General features: G+C 49.3%; 1 protein-coding gene across 6 annotated transcripts in view; it reads right to left on the bottom strand.

Moving 5' to 3' along the window:
* Positions 1–13660, bottom strand: part of Abl1 (c-abl oncogene 1, non-receptor tyrosine kinase) — a 118850-nt gene that overhangs the window by 7398 nt on the left and 97792 nt on the right. For all 6 annotated transcript variants that reach the window (XM_006497621.4, NM_001283046.1, NM_001283047.1 and 3 more), the window contains 6 exons: positions 9341–9425; positions 8857–9034; positions 7274–7458; positions 5002–5154; positions 2634–2723; positions 1969–2133 (listed from right to left, as the gene is read on the bottom strand). In XM_006497621.4, coding sequence (XP_006497684.1) covers positions 1969–2133; positions 2634–2723; positions 5002–5154; positions 7274–7458; positions 8857–9034; positions 9341–9425 — 856 coding nt within the window. The remainder of the gene's footprint in view (positions 1–1968; positions 2134–2633; positions 2724–5001; positions 5155–7273; positions 7459–8856; positions 9035–9340; positions 9426–13660) is intronic.

Genomic DNA, 13660 nt, shown 5'->3' with positions numbered 1-13660 from the left:
CAGGGCCAGCCCGGTCTACAGAGTGAGTTCCAGGACAGCCAGGGCTACACAGAGAGACCTTGTCTTGGAAAACAAAACAAACAAAAGCCTTTGTGCTGTCCGGCGCTGTGGCCAATTCTATGAGACTTCCTTCCCTCAGCCTCTAGGACTGAGGTAGACTGTACATCTGTCCTAAGACTAGCAGAGATGAGCATCAGAACAAGGTGAGCAGAGGATCGATCTCTCCACACTGCAGTCCTACTGAAGAAGGTGGAGAGACTCTGAGGGTCACAGATATTAGGGGCACTCTGGCTTACCAGGAGATGACTATCCAGAGCGTCAGTAATGACACCGAGGGAAGACACACACACAGTTGCTCATCACCGGCCTTTCCTAGCCCACACTCCTGCAGCAGCCTCTCCCCCACAGCATGAGAGCCGACGGGAGGACGGGACAGCTTGTGTGCGGCCTCCACGGGGAGGGAGATGATCCATGGCTCTACAACTTGGACTTACTTGTTTATGTAAACTTTAAGGCCACACACACGTGTGCCCGTGCAGCAGCATACAGAGAGGTCAGAGGACAACCCCAGTCCTTCCTTCCTTCCTTCCAAGCTTGTCTGAGGTAGCGTCTCTGTTTTTCACTGCTGTGTATGTCATGCTAGCTGGCCCCTAAATTTCTGAGGATTCTCCTGCCACCACTTCCTCTGTCTCTAAGGAGGACCCGGAGTTACAGATATGTGTTAGCACATGTGACCGACAACTGCTCGGCAAGCGATTCACACTGAGGAACACCCTCAGTTCACACGCAAACCTTCCAAACAAGCTCCTTTGGCACCTGTGTGTGCTGGATAGCTTTATGACACAGCTACAGTCATCTGAGAAGAGACTGTAAGAGCCTCCGTGGGACAAGGCTGTAGACGAACCTGTGGAGCATCGTTTTAACCAGTGCCTGATGGGGTGCGCCCAGCCTGTTGTGACTGGGGCCATCCCCGGGATGGTGGTCACAGGTTCTATAAGAAAGCAGGCCAACTAAGCCATGGGGAACATGCCTGTAAGCAGCACTCCTTCACGACCTCTGCAGCAGCTCCTGCCTCCAGGTCCCTGCCCTGCTCCAGCTCCTGTTCTGATCTTTGATGCTTCTGCAATGTGGAAGCATACGCTAAGGAGACGCTCTCCTCCCCAGGTTTCTTTAGTCACGGTGACTTTAGTCATCGCAGCAATAGTGACCCTGGCTAAGACAGTCCCTAGAGTACTCTTACGTGTTCTGTGGGGTTGACCAGTCAGCTTCTAATCAGTATAAGTATAGGTTTAGAATCACAACTGTTTAAAAAAACCAGAAATGTGGTTTCTGCTGAGTAAATGCCTCTTATGAACGCCTATCAGAATCATACTTTGTCTTGCCTGGTCCCATTCAACCAAGCCACTGTCCATCAGCCCATGATGGGAGCCCTGGGGGCCTTTTTGAGTTCAGGTACCAGCACCCCTTCCCCTGGCCAACTGACTTTAGTGGGTCTGCAGGAGAGGAGGATGCTGTTTTCCTGGTACCAGTGCTTAGCTGGCATGCAGGAAGCTGCAGACACAGGGCCGCTCATACTATCCCTGTGCATCTCTAGGCACCTCCTGACCCAGTCCCACTGCCCTAGTGGAGCCTGGGAAACAGTTGGAGAAGACAGCCTTTCCAGAGACCACAGGAAACCAGCGCTGACTGAGCCTGGGCTGCTCTGATGGGTCCATGTTGTTTAGTGCTGTGACTGCCCCGGAAGACGCCCACAGGGCTGGGAAGAACACATGCAAAGATGGGGGTGCTTTTTTGGCAGGTGTCTCAGCTTTCGGCTTGTCTAAGCAATTGCTGAAAGGCTCCCCTGGGCAGGAGCGAATCTTCCTCCCTGGGCTGGACTGCTGAGGAGGGACTAATGCCCTTCCATGCCAGCTGCACTGACAGCTTCTGTTCACCTGCCTGGCTTGGGGGTGGGATGGACAGACGTACCGCTTTCTCCCAGGCCCTTCGTGTGGAGCAGCTCAGGGGTGTCAGGCGCATCTTTCTGCTCAGCTGCTCTCCTGCAGGTTCTGGTCTTGGTGGGCAGCTCTGGGGCCTGCAGCATACTCCCAGCACCTCCTCTCGTGCCTCGTTTCCCCAGCTCCTTCTCCACCTCTAAGGATCACACAGACACAACCCAGCAGTCATCAGCAAAGGTGCCAGACTGAAAGGGATTCTTTTTTCTTTGCTTTTTCCCCTAATTTATATATATTTTAAGTTATTTTTTGTATGTGAATGGTGTTTTGTCTGCATGTATATCTGTGTACCACCTGGGTGCAGAGGTCAGAAGGTGGTACTGGATCCTCTGTGACTGGGTGTCGTGAGGTCATTTGGGTGAGGGAACTGACCCCAAGTCCTCTCAGCCACCATGCTAACTCTCCAGTTCCTGGGGTTCTCAAGCTCTATGCAGCTAGAGAAAAGGAACACGAGGCTGCAGGAACAGCTCTTAGCATGTTCTAGAACACTGTGTGACTGCACTTCACCCAGAGCCCCCACCAGAGCCTCTGAGCAGCTGTCTGGCTCCTGGCCCGGGCACCCTATTCAGGACTGAAGTGAAGGCTGGTCTAGCTCAGCCCAACCTCTTAACTCACTGCCACCCCTAGGAGGTCCATTACCATCTGAGATACTGGATTCCTGGAACATGGTTTCAAAGGCTTGGTGGATTTCAGCAAAGGAGGGCCGGTCAGAGGGGTTCCACTGCCAACCTGGATGAAGAAGACCCATGTCAGAGCAGCTGGAAAGCATTGCTAACAAACCAGACTAGCCATTCCCAAGCACCAGTCTGGACATGAAAGAGGCATTCCAAGCCTGCTGACAGCTGATGCCGTGACAAGCTAAAACAGCAAACGCTCCTGTGTCCTATGACAGACACTAAGGATTTAAGAGGACATTATATACAGGCAGAAATATGGATCGCAAGACTCTAGAGACACTGACAATAAAAATTGCATCTATAAATGTTTCTCCAAACTTCACTGATAGACAGGGAGTTAACAAGGCAACAGCCTGTCTCCGTCACCATCCTAACTGACGTTATCAGAGTCTACCGTCTGCATTAGCACAGATGTGAATCTCTCTTGCTTCTTTTGTTGCTCTTGCACAGGACCCAGGTTCAGTTCCTAGCACTCATGGGATTCACAACCATCTGTAACACCAGTTCCTGGGGACACAATGCCTTCTTCTGGCCTCCATCATCACCAGAAACACATATGATGTACAGGCATACACGCAGGCAAAACCATACACATAAAACAAAAACTTAAGAAAGATGACAAGGACCAATGCTTGGGCACGTCAGTAAGGACATGGCTGACAGGCTCTTCATGGGTCTGTTGTCATTTCTGCTGGAGTGTAAACTGCGACAACCATCTGTTAAGTGATAATTTTATCCATAGCATAGAACCTTTGAACCAATAGCCCAGCTTTTAAAAATATCAGTGCTAGCCAGGAGTGGTGGTGCACACCTTAAATTCCAGCACTCGGGAGGCAGAGGTAGGCGGATTTCTGATTTCAAGGCCAGCCTGGTCTACAGAGTGAGTTCCAGGACAGCCAGCTACACAGAGACACCCTGTCTTGAAAAACCAAAAAAACAAAACAACAAACAAAAAATCAGTGCTACATGCAGCAACAAGGGAAAGTGTGCCTCTCTGCCTTACTATATACAGTAGCAAACACAGGGCCGAAAAGATGGTAGGTATGCTCTGCCAAGATTGATGCTACGCTTGATTACTGGGATCCACATGGAAAAAGAGAACTAGCTCCTGAAAACTGTATGCTGTGGAATGCATGCCCCCATGAATGAATAAATGAATGAATGAATGAATGAATGAATGAATGAATGTAATTAAAGCAAACAAATGTGTAAAGCATGAGTGGATGTCTCAAACAAAACAACAAACAAAAAATCAGTGCTACATGCAGCAACAAGGGTAAGTGCGCCTCTCTGCCTTACTATATACAGTAGCAAACACAGGGCCAAAAAGACGGTAGGTATGCTCTGCCAAGATTGATGCTAGGCTTGATTACTGGGATCCACATGGAAAAAGAGAACTAGCTCCTGAAAACTGTATGCTGTGGAATGCATGCCCCCATGAATGAATGAATGAATGAATGTAATTAAAGCAAACAAATGTGTAAAGCATGAGTGGATGTCTCAAACCATGAACTGAAGTGCTCACCAGCAGCACTGATGAAAGGTGGTGAGCAGGGCGAGCAGGCAAGCAGGGTCTAAACACATGGACAGGAGAGTATCTCTAATACACTAAGAAGAAAATGATGAAGGAATGATAATATGAACACAGGTGATACGACTGTGTGCACACACATACACCACACGGATGCACACATACACTCACATGATATAAACACCAGAGTTCTATCACCCGGAGCAATTTATAGCCAGGTATTTGGAGGCAGGACCTAGGAATCTGTGTCTATTAATAATACCCAGGTTTGGCATCTATCTAACCCTTTTTTTTTAAAAAAGATTTATTTATTCATTATATGTAAGTACACTGTAGCTGTCTTCAGACACTCCAGAAGAGGGCGTCAGATCTCGTTATGGATGGTTGAGAGCCACCATGTGGTTGCTGGGATTTGAACTCCGGACCTTCGGAAGAGCAGTCGGGTGCTCTTACCCACTGAGCCATCTCACCAGCCCTATCTAACCCTTTTTATGCTTAAAAAATTAAAACGACCTGGGCATGGTGGCTCATACCTGTAATCCCAGAGCTTGTGAGGTTCAAGCAGGAGAGTCACTATGTAGCCAGGGCTACATAGTTCAAGTCCCTGATCCAAAACAAAAACAAACCAAAAATATCTCTCCCAAAGGCAAACAAAAACAACTTGTAAGTATTGTATCTGTAAATAAATGCACTGAAAAACACCCAAAAGCCAGACTCCATGAATAAACGGCTTGGAAACACGGGGCAGAGTGCCGAGGGCCCACTGGAATGGCTTTCTGAATGGGCTGGGGAGGCTCACATGCTCGCATGAGCTCGTAGACCTTCTCCGGGCAGCCTTCAGGGCGCTCCATGCGGTAGTCTTTTTCCAGCAGCTCATAAACCTGAGACAGGTCAATTCCCGGGTAAGGTGACATGCCATAGGTAGCAATCTCCCAGAGCAATACTCCAAATGCTGAAAGAAAGGAGAGGAAGACATCAGGGTGTATGAGACATTGGCAAGTGAGGTAGTATATTGCACAAACCTAATGACCTTTCAATCCTGGAACCCAGCGTAAAGGTGGAAGGAGAGAAGCGTCCTCTGACAGTCCTACGTATGCCAGAGCATGCTCACACACAAACAAACATATCACACACACACCAAAACACCCAAACACATGTAACACACACACGCACATACACACACTCTCTCTCTCTCTCTCTCTCTCTCTCTCTCTCTCTCTCACACACACACACACACACACACACACACACACACACACGCAAATACAGCCACTTTCTCACACACAGACATGTGCACACACACAGCATGCACACTCACACACATGCTCTCTCTCTCTCTCTCTCTCTCTCTCTCACACACACACACACACACACACACACTCGCACACGCACACGCACACACAGGATGTACAGGTACTCTCAGTCCCAGCAATGACATTTACCAGGCTCTCTGTGACAATAGCCCAGGAAAGATAGGACAAAGCAAAGCTATCTACTCATGCACACTACAGCGTGTAAGGGCGAGAGGCAGCGTGAGCCTCCTGGGGCGCAGGGTCTCTCAGGGCTGTAAGTCAGCTGCCATGTTCTGATCCTAGCTCTGTGACTGTGTAGCAACATGCCTGTCAGGCCATGGGCTGTTTCTAGGTGGGTGAGATTATCTCCAAAGTCCCTTCCAGCTCTAAACAGTTTGTAAAAATCTTGTGAGCTCTCAAAGTCTTGGCATTCTTTTGGGATTTTTTTGGTTTTCCGAGACAGGGTTTCTCTGTGTAGCCCTGGCTGTCCTGGAACTCAGAAATCCGCCTGCCTCTGCCTCCCGAGTGCTGGGATTAAAGGCGTACGCCACCACCGCCCGGTGCACACAGATTTATGCTCCATGGCCAACTGAGTATGGAAGAAAGGAGGTGGAGACTGATCACGTGACAGAGCTGCTAGTGAGCCACCACCGTCACCAGCAGCTGCCACACCATAGCCCTCTGGTGCAGTGGTTTCCCAACCTTCCTAATGTTGTGGTGACCCTAAGCATAAAATTATTTTCATTGCTATTTCATAACTGTAATTTTGCTGTTATGGATTATAATGTAAATATTTTTGGAGATAAAAGGTTGCCAAAGGGGTCATGGCCCAGAGGTTGATAACCACTGTACTACTAGAGGGAGAAAAATCAAGCATTATGGATCGACCAACCTAAAAGCATCCGCCTCTGCTAATGTACTTAATGAAAGAAAAGTCAGCTCAAGTGTCAGGAGCTACCCGGGTCTGACTGTGCAGCTTCTAAGAAGACTGAAGCTAGAGGCACAAAACAGATCACAGCACAGAGACACAATGAACAAAGTCTAGATTCTGGAAAGTCTAAAGGAATGGTGACAGAGTTTATCAATAAATGAACAGCAGGGAAATACAGAACACATCAATGTAGTGAGGGAGCCACATCTGGCTCCCAGGTGAAGCAAATACTGAAATGTGTATGTACAAAATAATATATTTGGGATTTGCTTTCAAATAACAAGAGGTAAGGGAGTAGGCGGGGCACAGGGCTCACTACTCAACTCCACCTTCTTTGGTCACCCTTGGCATGAGAAGTTCTTAAAGATGGACATTGTGGTGCACACCTTTAGTCCCAGCACCTGATTTGAAATCCCAGCAACCACACGGTGGCTCACAACCACCTGTAATGAAATCTGACGCCCTCTTCTGGTGCGTCTGAAGACTGCTACAGTGTACTTATGTATAATAATAAATAAATCTTTGGCCCAGAGTGAGCAGGGACTGAGCGAGCAGAGTTGACTGGAGCAAGTGGGGCCGACTGGAGCAAGCAGAGGTCCTAAAATCCAATTCCCAACAATCACATGAAGGCTCACAACCATCTGTACAGTATAATGTACTCACATACATAAAATAAATAAATAAATCTTTAAAAAAAGAAAAAAAGGAGGAAGCAGGAGTTTAAACTAAGCCAGAAATGAACCAGAAAGAGGGCATAGTGGTGGAGGAGAGACGAGGTATAGCAGTAAAGAGCCTGCGAAGCAGAAGGGGAAGCCCCTGGCCATGACTGCCCAGGACCTGGACCTTACCCCACACGTCCGACTTGATGGAGAACTTGTTGTAGGCCAGGCTCTCAGGTGCGGTCCATTTGATGGGGAATTTGGCTCCAGCATGGGCCGTGTAGGTGTCCCCTGTCATCAACCTGCTCAGGCCAAAATCAGCCACCTTCACCAAGTGGTTTTCCCCTACCAGGCAGTTCCGGGCAGCAAGGTCTCTGAGGAAGAAAAAGGGTCATCTGTGGGTGCTCCTGGCTGACTCCCTAGGTGTGTAGCTCCCCTACTATTGACAGGTATGACGCTGACAAAAGAAGACCAAGTGTAGTCCCCAGAAGCTTTCAAATACCCTGCTGTGGAGCAACAGTTCCTCAGCAAATACCAGTCGGGCTACAGCAGCAACACCACAAGCAGACAGGGTGGCAATGGGGGCAGGTCCTGTCCCATGACCTGGAGTTGTTAATTACCTCACATATAAAATGACGACAGTAACAGGGTGTGCCTTGGGCAGCTGTATGTGATATCCCTACTTTCTTCTTGCTTCCTGATGTTGACTCAAGTGTTTGAGAAACTCTCCCATATAATCACCTCCTGAATCTTCACGGGAGGAAGGGTCTAATCTTTGGTTCATGGCTGTTAACCATGAAGTCCTGAGGTAACTGGGAACCAAGGAATGAGAGTATGAGGCAGCTCAGGGCAACGACTGCGTGATACAGCTTGATCACCAGCAATGAGAGAAAAATTAAACACACAAGAGTTGTGCCTAATAGGATTTTTGGTAAGGCATTTTTAGTATGTGAATGGAGGGGGAACGGAGCTGGCCATGCAAGGCGAGCCAGAAGTCAGGAAATCTCAATTTGCAGCATCAGAGGCTACACTTTGCTGAGCGACAGGAGCATTTGGATTGGGCTCTCGTGGAGCAGAAAAAGATCTGTCTTCCGAGGGGCTGCCAGCATTTCATACACGCTACTTATTCCTGGCTATGAAATCTCATGTTGAGGTTTCACACTTGAGTTAATTGGGTAGGAAAGGTCACCACAGTGGCGTGGAGAACATCTTGCATGACGGAGTTGGGCCAAGCCCATCAGGCTCCCTCCTGCACAGGTTGTCACTCTGCTAGGAAGCCACTTCCACCAGCAAAGCATGCAAACCCAGATAATTGTGGCACACTTGAAGGTCAAAACACTCTGGGTTTTAAAAACAGCAACCGGCTTGCATGTATATAATTCTCCAGCCATGGAAACATCCCTAAACCCGGTGACAGCTGGTAGGCAAGGAAACACAAAGAAAAGGAGGAAAAGCCACACAATGAAGCTAAGCCCAGGCAGAGAGAGGCTTTACCGAGTGAGTGCTGGCCTCAGGAATGCTCGGTTTCAGAGGGAACCAAGACTATCAGGAAGAAGGCCTTTTACGAATTTCATTTAATATTCAACTAAATCCGAAGTGGCTCAGAAATGAAACACTTCTTTCCCCAGGGATTAGCTGCTCCACTGGCCCAGGCCTTGAAGCATTTAGTCCCGCAAGCAGCGCTTACGTCAGGCACTTGTGTCTGCCAGGACCAAGGCTGGGGCTGAGCCCTAAGACCGCACAGCTGGGTCCTCTGCTTTACCCAGCCCTACCTGTGGATGAAGTTCTTCTTCTCCAAGTACTCCATGGCTGATGAGATCTGTGTGGCCATGTAGAGCAGTACCACGGCGCTCACCTCCTGCCGGTTACACTCCCTCAGGTAGTCCAGCAGGTTCCCATAGGTCATGAACTCAGTGATTATGTAGAATGGTGGTTCCCGGGTACACACCCCTGACAACAGACACAGAGGCTTCAGCATGTGGCTCAGGGAAAGGAGCCCTAGGAAAGTCTGGCACTAAAAGGGGTCCTGGCCTGGTAGGAGGGCTCAGTGGATAAAAGCACTTGCCACGCAGGCCTGACCCCAGACCCCACATGAAGAACTGAGCAGACAAAGCATGGTTAGTCTGACCTCCCCACACGCCCTGAAACACTCAGTTCTCTTTTATCAGGAAGGGGTGCCCACTCAGCCAGACATTTGGAGCAGAGCCCTGCAGAGCCAGCAGTGGCGGCTCCTCTTCTGAGTCCGTGCTTGGTTACCTAGCAGCTGCACCAGGTTAGGGTGTTTGATCTCCTTCATCACCGCCGCTTCCTTCAGGAACTCCTCCACCTCCATGGTGTCCTCCTGCAGAAGGGAAGTTCAGATGCATGAGATCTGTTTAGCAAGGAAGTGCCTAGGAGGGAAGACAGCTTCAAGGGCTAAGGCAGTGACAACCTCCCCTCAGTCTAGGCCACTGCCTCTGATGAGCACTGGATACACTGCCCTTGAGAGGCTCAAGGAGTCTTGTCCTGGTGATGTGAAGACTCCTGTGGGGCAAATTCTCACCCAGGGCTCATGTTGTGAACAGCTGCCCCCAAGCTGACGGAGCAATTGTGGGAGGCTGTGGAACCCTCAGGAGCTAGGGCTTGCTTGGGAGGAGTTCTCATTACAGGCAGGTCTCGAAAGGTCAGACCCAGTCTCTGGTTCTCTTCCTGGGCTACAATCATGGGAACAACTGTGTCACACACTCCTGCCACCAAAGAACAGCCGCTCTGCCATGCTTTCTGCAGTGGTGGACTGAAAGCTTTGACACCATGAGCCAAGTTGGATCTTTTCTCCCTTCAGATGTTCCTGTCAGGTATCCTGTCTGGCCCAGTGAGTCAATGGGCCATAGGTCAGAGTGGCCTGGTATTGCTGTGGACCTTCTGTGGGGTCTTAGAACTATTTTTACAAGTACTGTTTGCTTCCTGACCCAACACCCTTAACATTAAAAGAGGAAACAGTGTGAAGAATCTGAAATGCAGCTGGCTTGAGAGATCCACTTTCCAGAGTGCCTCACAGGTCAGATAGACCCTGAGCTACTTAGTTATGCACTGCCATGAGCACCTAATGAAGCAATCATCACTGACTAGGGGGTCAATCACCCAGATTCTAAATCAGTCTTACCAGCAGCTCTCTGAGCACGCAGAGAACCATCTGTGTAGGTCACACAACACAGGGCCAGAGATGGACCCTTTCCAGGCTGAGTCTGAAGGGCTGTGGTCTGTACTCCTCGGCCTCCTTAAACCTAAGCCACTGTTGCTTTGAATCAACTCCCACAAGCAGGAAGCAGCAACAGTGAGTGGCAGGGTCTCCCTAGCTGCAAGAACAAGGCTCTGGAGGCAAGGACAGTAGGCCACATGTGGTGTCTGCAGGGAGTCTGCCTGTGTGGTACGGAAGAGGTTTCATGAAAATCAGCTTCCCTGGGCAGAGAGCCTCATCAGACCTCATGCTAAGTGTGCTTTTGTTCTTGGTGCTTTTCCGCTTTGGTCAGCCACAATGAGAAGCAAATCACGACCAGAGCCAGCGTGATGACGTGTTATCACCAAACATGGGTTCTAAAAGACTATGGAGATGCTGTCTACTGTTCTTTAACAGCATGGGCTGCTCTCATGTACCACAGCATGCGGCTGCTGCTGCCCAGCTGTGCGGAGGACATTCATCCCATGCCGCCCACCACTGGCTGCTGGGCTCTTCAAGTCTCTTCTGTTCCTCAGCTTCCCAAAAGCGAGTCTGGCTCTAGTGTGCAGCACTCTGAAGTACCCGGTGACACACCATGGATACCTGCCAGAGCCAGGAGCCAATGCTGCACAATACAACTGGCTTTGACACAACTGCTCTCCAGTGATACTGTCTAACATCTAAACCTTTCTGTTCTATAGCAGTGCACCTCACAGGCTCATCATCAGAAATCTCAGCTGTTGTGGAGCCACGTACCCTGATCCAGAAGACCAATGATCTCAAGGCAGAATTATTTAAAAGCATCTTCTTGCTTTGACTGCAGATCCCCACCGCCTCTCACACATGTACTCACACCCTGTGCAATCATTCCTTCCTGTCTATCTGCATGTCTGTCTCCATCACACACACACACACACACACACACACACACACACACACACATCGCCTATGGGGCAATTGTGGGGTCTTTTTCCTTTCACAAAAAAGTGTGAGTTTGTCTCCCCCTGCTGGAATTAGACATGATTCAATTAATCATTTAAACTGTAACCTAATGTTTTTAAATATCGAAATTTAAAAGACAAACTAAAAGACCAGGGAGCTGGAGAGGTGGCTCAGCAGTTAAGAGCACTGACTGCTCCTCCAGAGGTTCTGAGTTCAATTCCCTGCAGCCACATGGTGGCTCACAGCCTTCTGTAATGGGATCTGATGGCCTCTTCTATCATGCAGGTAAGAGCACTCATAATATACAAACAAATCTTTAAAAAACAAAAACAGCCGGGCATGGTGGCGCACACCTTTAATCCCAGCACTCAGGAGGCAGAGGCAGGCAGATTTCTGAGTTTGAGGCCAGTCTGGTCTACAAAGTGAGTTCCAAGACAGCCAGGGCTATACAGAGAAACCCTGTCTCGAAAAAACAAAACAAAACAAAACAAAACACACAAAAAAACCCCAAACAAGCTCCTCGTTGTAATCTGTGAGGTCCTGAGGTCCCTCTGCTTATTTTTTAACTCATGGCGTCCTTCTGAAGACATTTTCCTTTTACACAGTCAAACAGAACTGTGAAGGCTCAGGTGGAAGAAACACTGGGAGGATTTTCCTTTCTCTCCTTAGTCCTCGTGCTTATGCTTGTCGGGAAAAGAAGGCTCAACCGCTCCCTTCACGGGGCCTGCATGGCTCCATCCTTGTGGGAGACAGCAGGAACTTTGAGTCAGTGCTATAGGGAGGCTAAGAGGATGGCTTGTCAGTTATGCTGACCTGGCTTTGCTGCTGTGTGAGACCCTGGCAACTTAATGACCTACAACCCTCACCCCACTCTTCTGTGAATCTTTCTTTTCTTCTGTCTTTCCTTTTATAGGCAAGGGCTCACGTGATGACCTCAAACTCCTGCTCCCCCTGCCTCCACCCTCCAAGAGATGAGATTCCAGCTGTAGACCATGCTAGTGATCAAATCCCAGGCTCTGTGCATACTAGACAAGTACTGTGAGCCAGGCCACATCCTCAGCCTCTAGACTTGTTTTCAGTGACTGGCCAGCAGGGATTGGGGACACACTCCAATTGCAGTGGCTGTTACCTCTGGCCGTAGGGATGGAACAAGCACATGGCTCTTTTGGAAGGTTTTCTAATGAATACTGTCTTCTCACGGGCACTGGGAAGCGAGTGCCTTACACAAGCAGGCCATGCGCCCCCTGCTGGCTAAGGATGGGAGGAAGCAATGCTCTGGGAGGTCGTTGAAGGCCAGCAGGACTCTCTTGAGAGGAGTTTCACAGCAAGGGGAGTCCACGAAGCAGTCTTTCTAAACCTGTGGGTTGCAATCCCTTTGGAGTCACATATCAAATATCCTGCATATCAGATATTTACACTTTATAACAATAGCGAAATTACAGCTTTGAAGTAGCAATGAAGTAACTGTATATGGGGTCACCACAGCGTGAGGAACTGTGTTGAGGACTGCAGCATTAGGAAGGCTGAGAACCACTGACACACAGGATGTGGAGGAAGGTTTTCCTAAGGGGCAGAACTGAGGCTTATGTTTATTTTCATGGGGTCTGAGAGGTAAGACTGTAAAGGAGGGAGATGGTGAAGAGCTGGGCTTGGGAGCTGGGTGCCTGGGTTTGAGTCCTGGTTCAGGGCTCCAGCACCCACAGCTTTAGTGCCGATGCCTTAGTGCTCGCGCGTCTCTCAGTACCACGAGTGAAGGAGCTGCTGTATCGACCTGTACATCGCACACTCAGAGCACTAGGCTACACTAACTCAGCAACTGACCATTTCTGTAAGTTGTGTGGTTCTCAACTCTGCCAAGGAGGTCAAGAGCCAAAATCCTTTACGCCTCTCACTGAGAAATGGATAGCAGACGGCAGAGCCTCACTCCTGCAGGGCTAGGCCGCGTGGGGGCAGTTTATTTAGCAAGCTGCATGTGTGTGTGTTGAGTTAACACACCTCCAGAGTGAGTGCCCTGCCCTGTTCTGGTCAGGTGCCATGCAGGATTACCTACGTACCCACCCAACAGACCCTAGTGCTCTTTACCAACCATGGTGCATACACTAAGGAGGTTCTCAGAAACTTGCTGAGGTCTTAAGAGAAAACACCAGAACAGATCCTCCTCTGGAGGACTTCCTGCTATGCACAGCTGCAGCACTGCCCGTCAATGGGGCCTTCCAGCTGTGTAACCCCCACCTTCTTTAATGTCCTGATTTTTACATATATTTGTTTGTGCTGTGTGAAGAGTGTGTGTCATGGCACACGTGTGGTGGGAATCAGATCTCTCTTACCATGTGGGTTAAGAGAGCCCTGGAGGTGTCAGGCTCAGACTTTACCTACTGAGTGGCCTTGCTGCCCTCTCTTGAAGGGTTTCAAACAATCCTCCCCTCCTTGCTGAATCT

Source organism: Mus musculus, chromosome 2 (assembly GCF_000001635.26).
Source record: "Mus musculus strain C57BL/6J chromosome 2, GRCm38.p6 C57BL/6J".
Taxonomy (NCBI): domain Eukaryota; kingdom Metazoa; phylum Chordata; class Mammalia; order Rodentia; family Muridae; genus Mus; species Mus musculus.
Note: the sequence above shows the minus strand (reverse complement) of the source record. Positions and strands in the feature narration are given on the sequence as shown.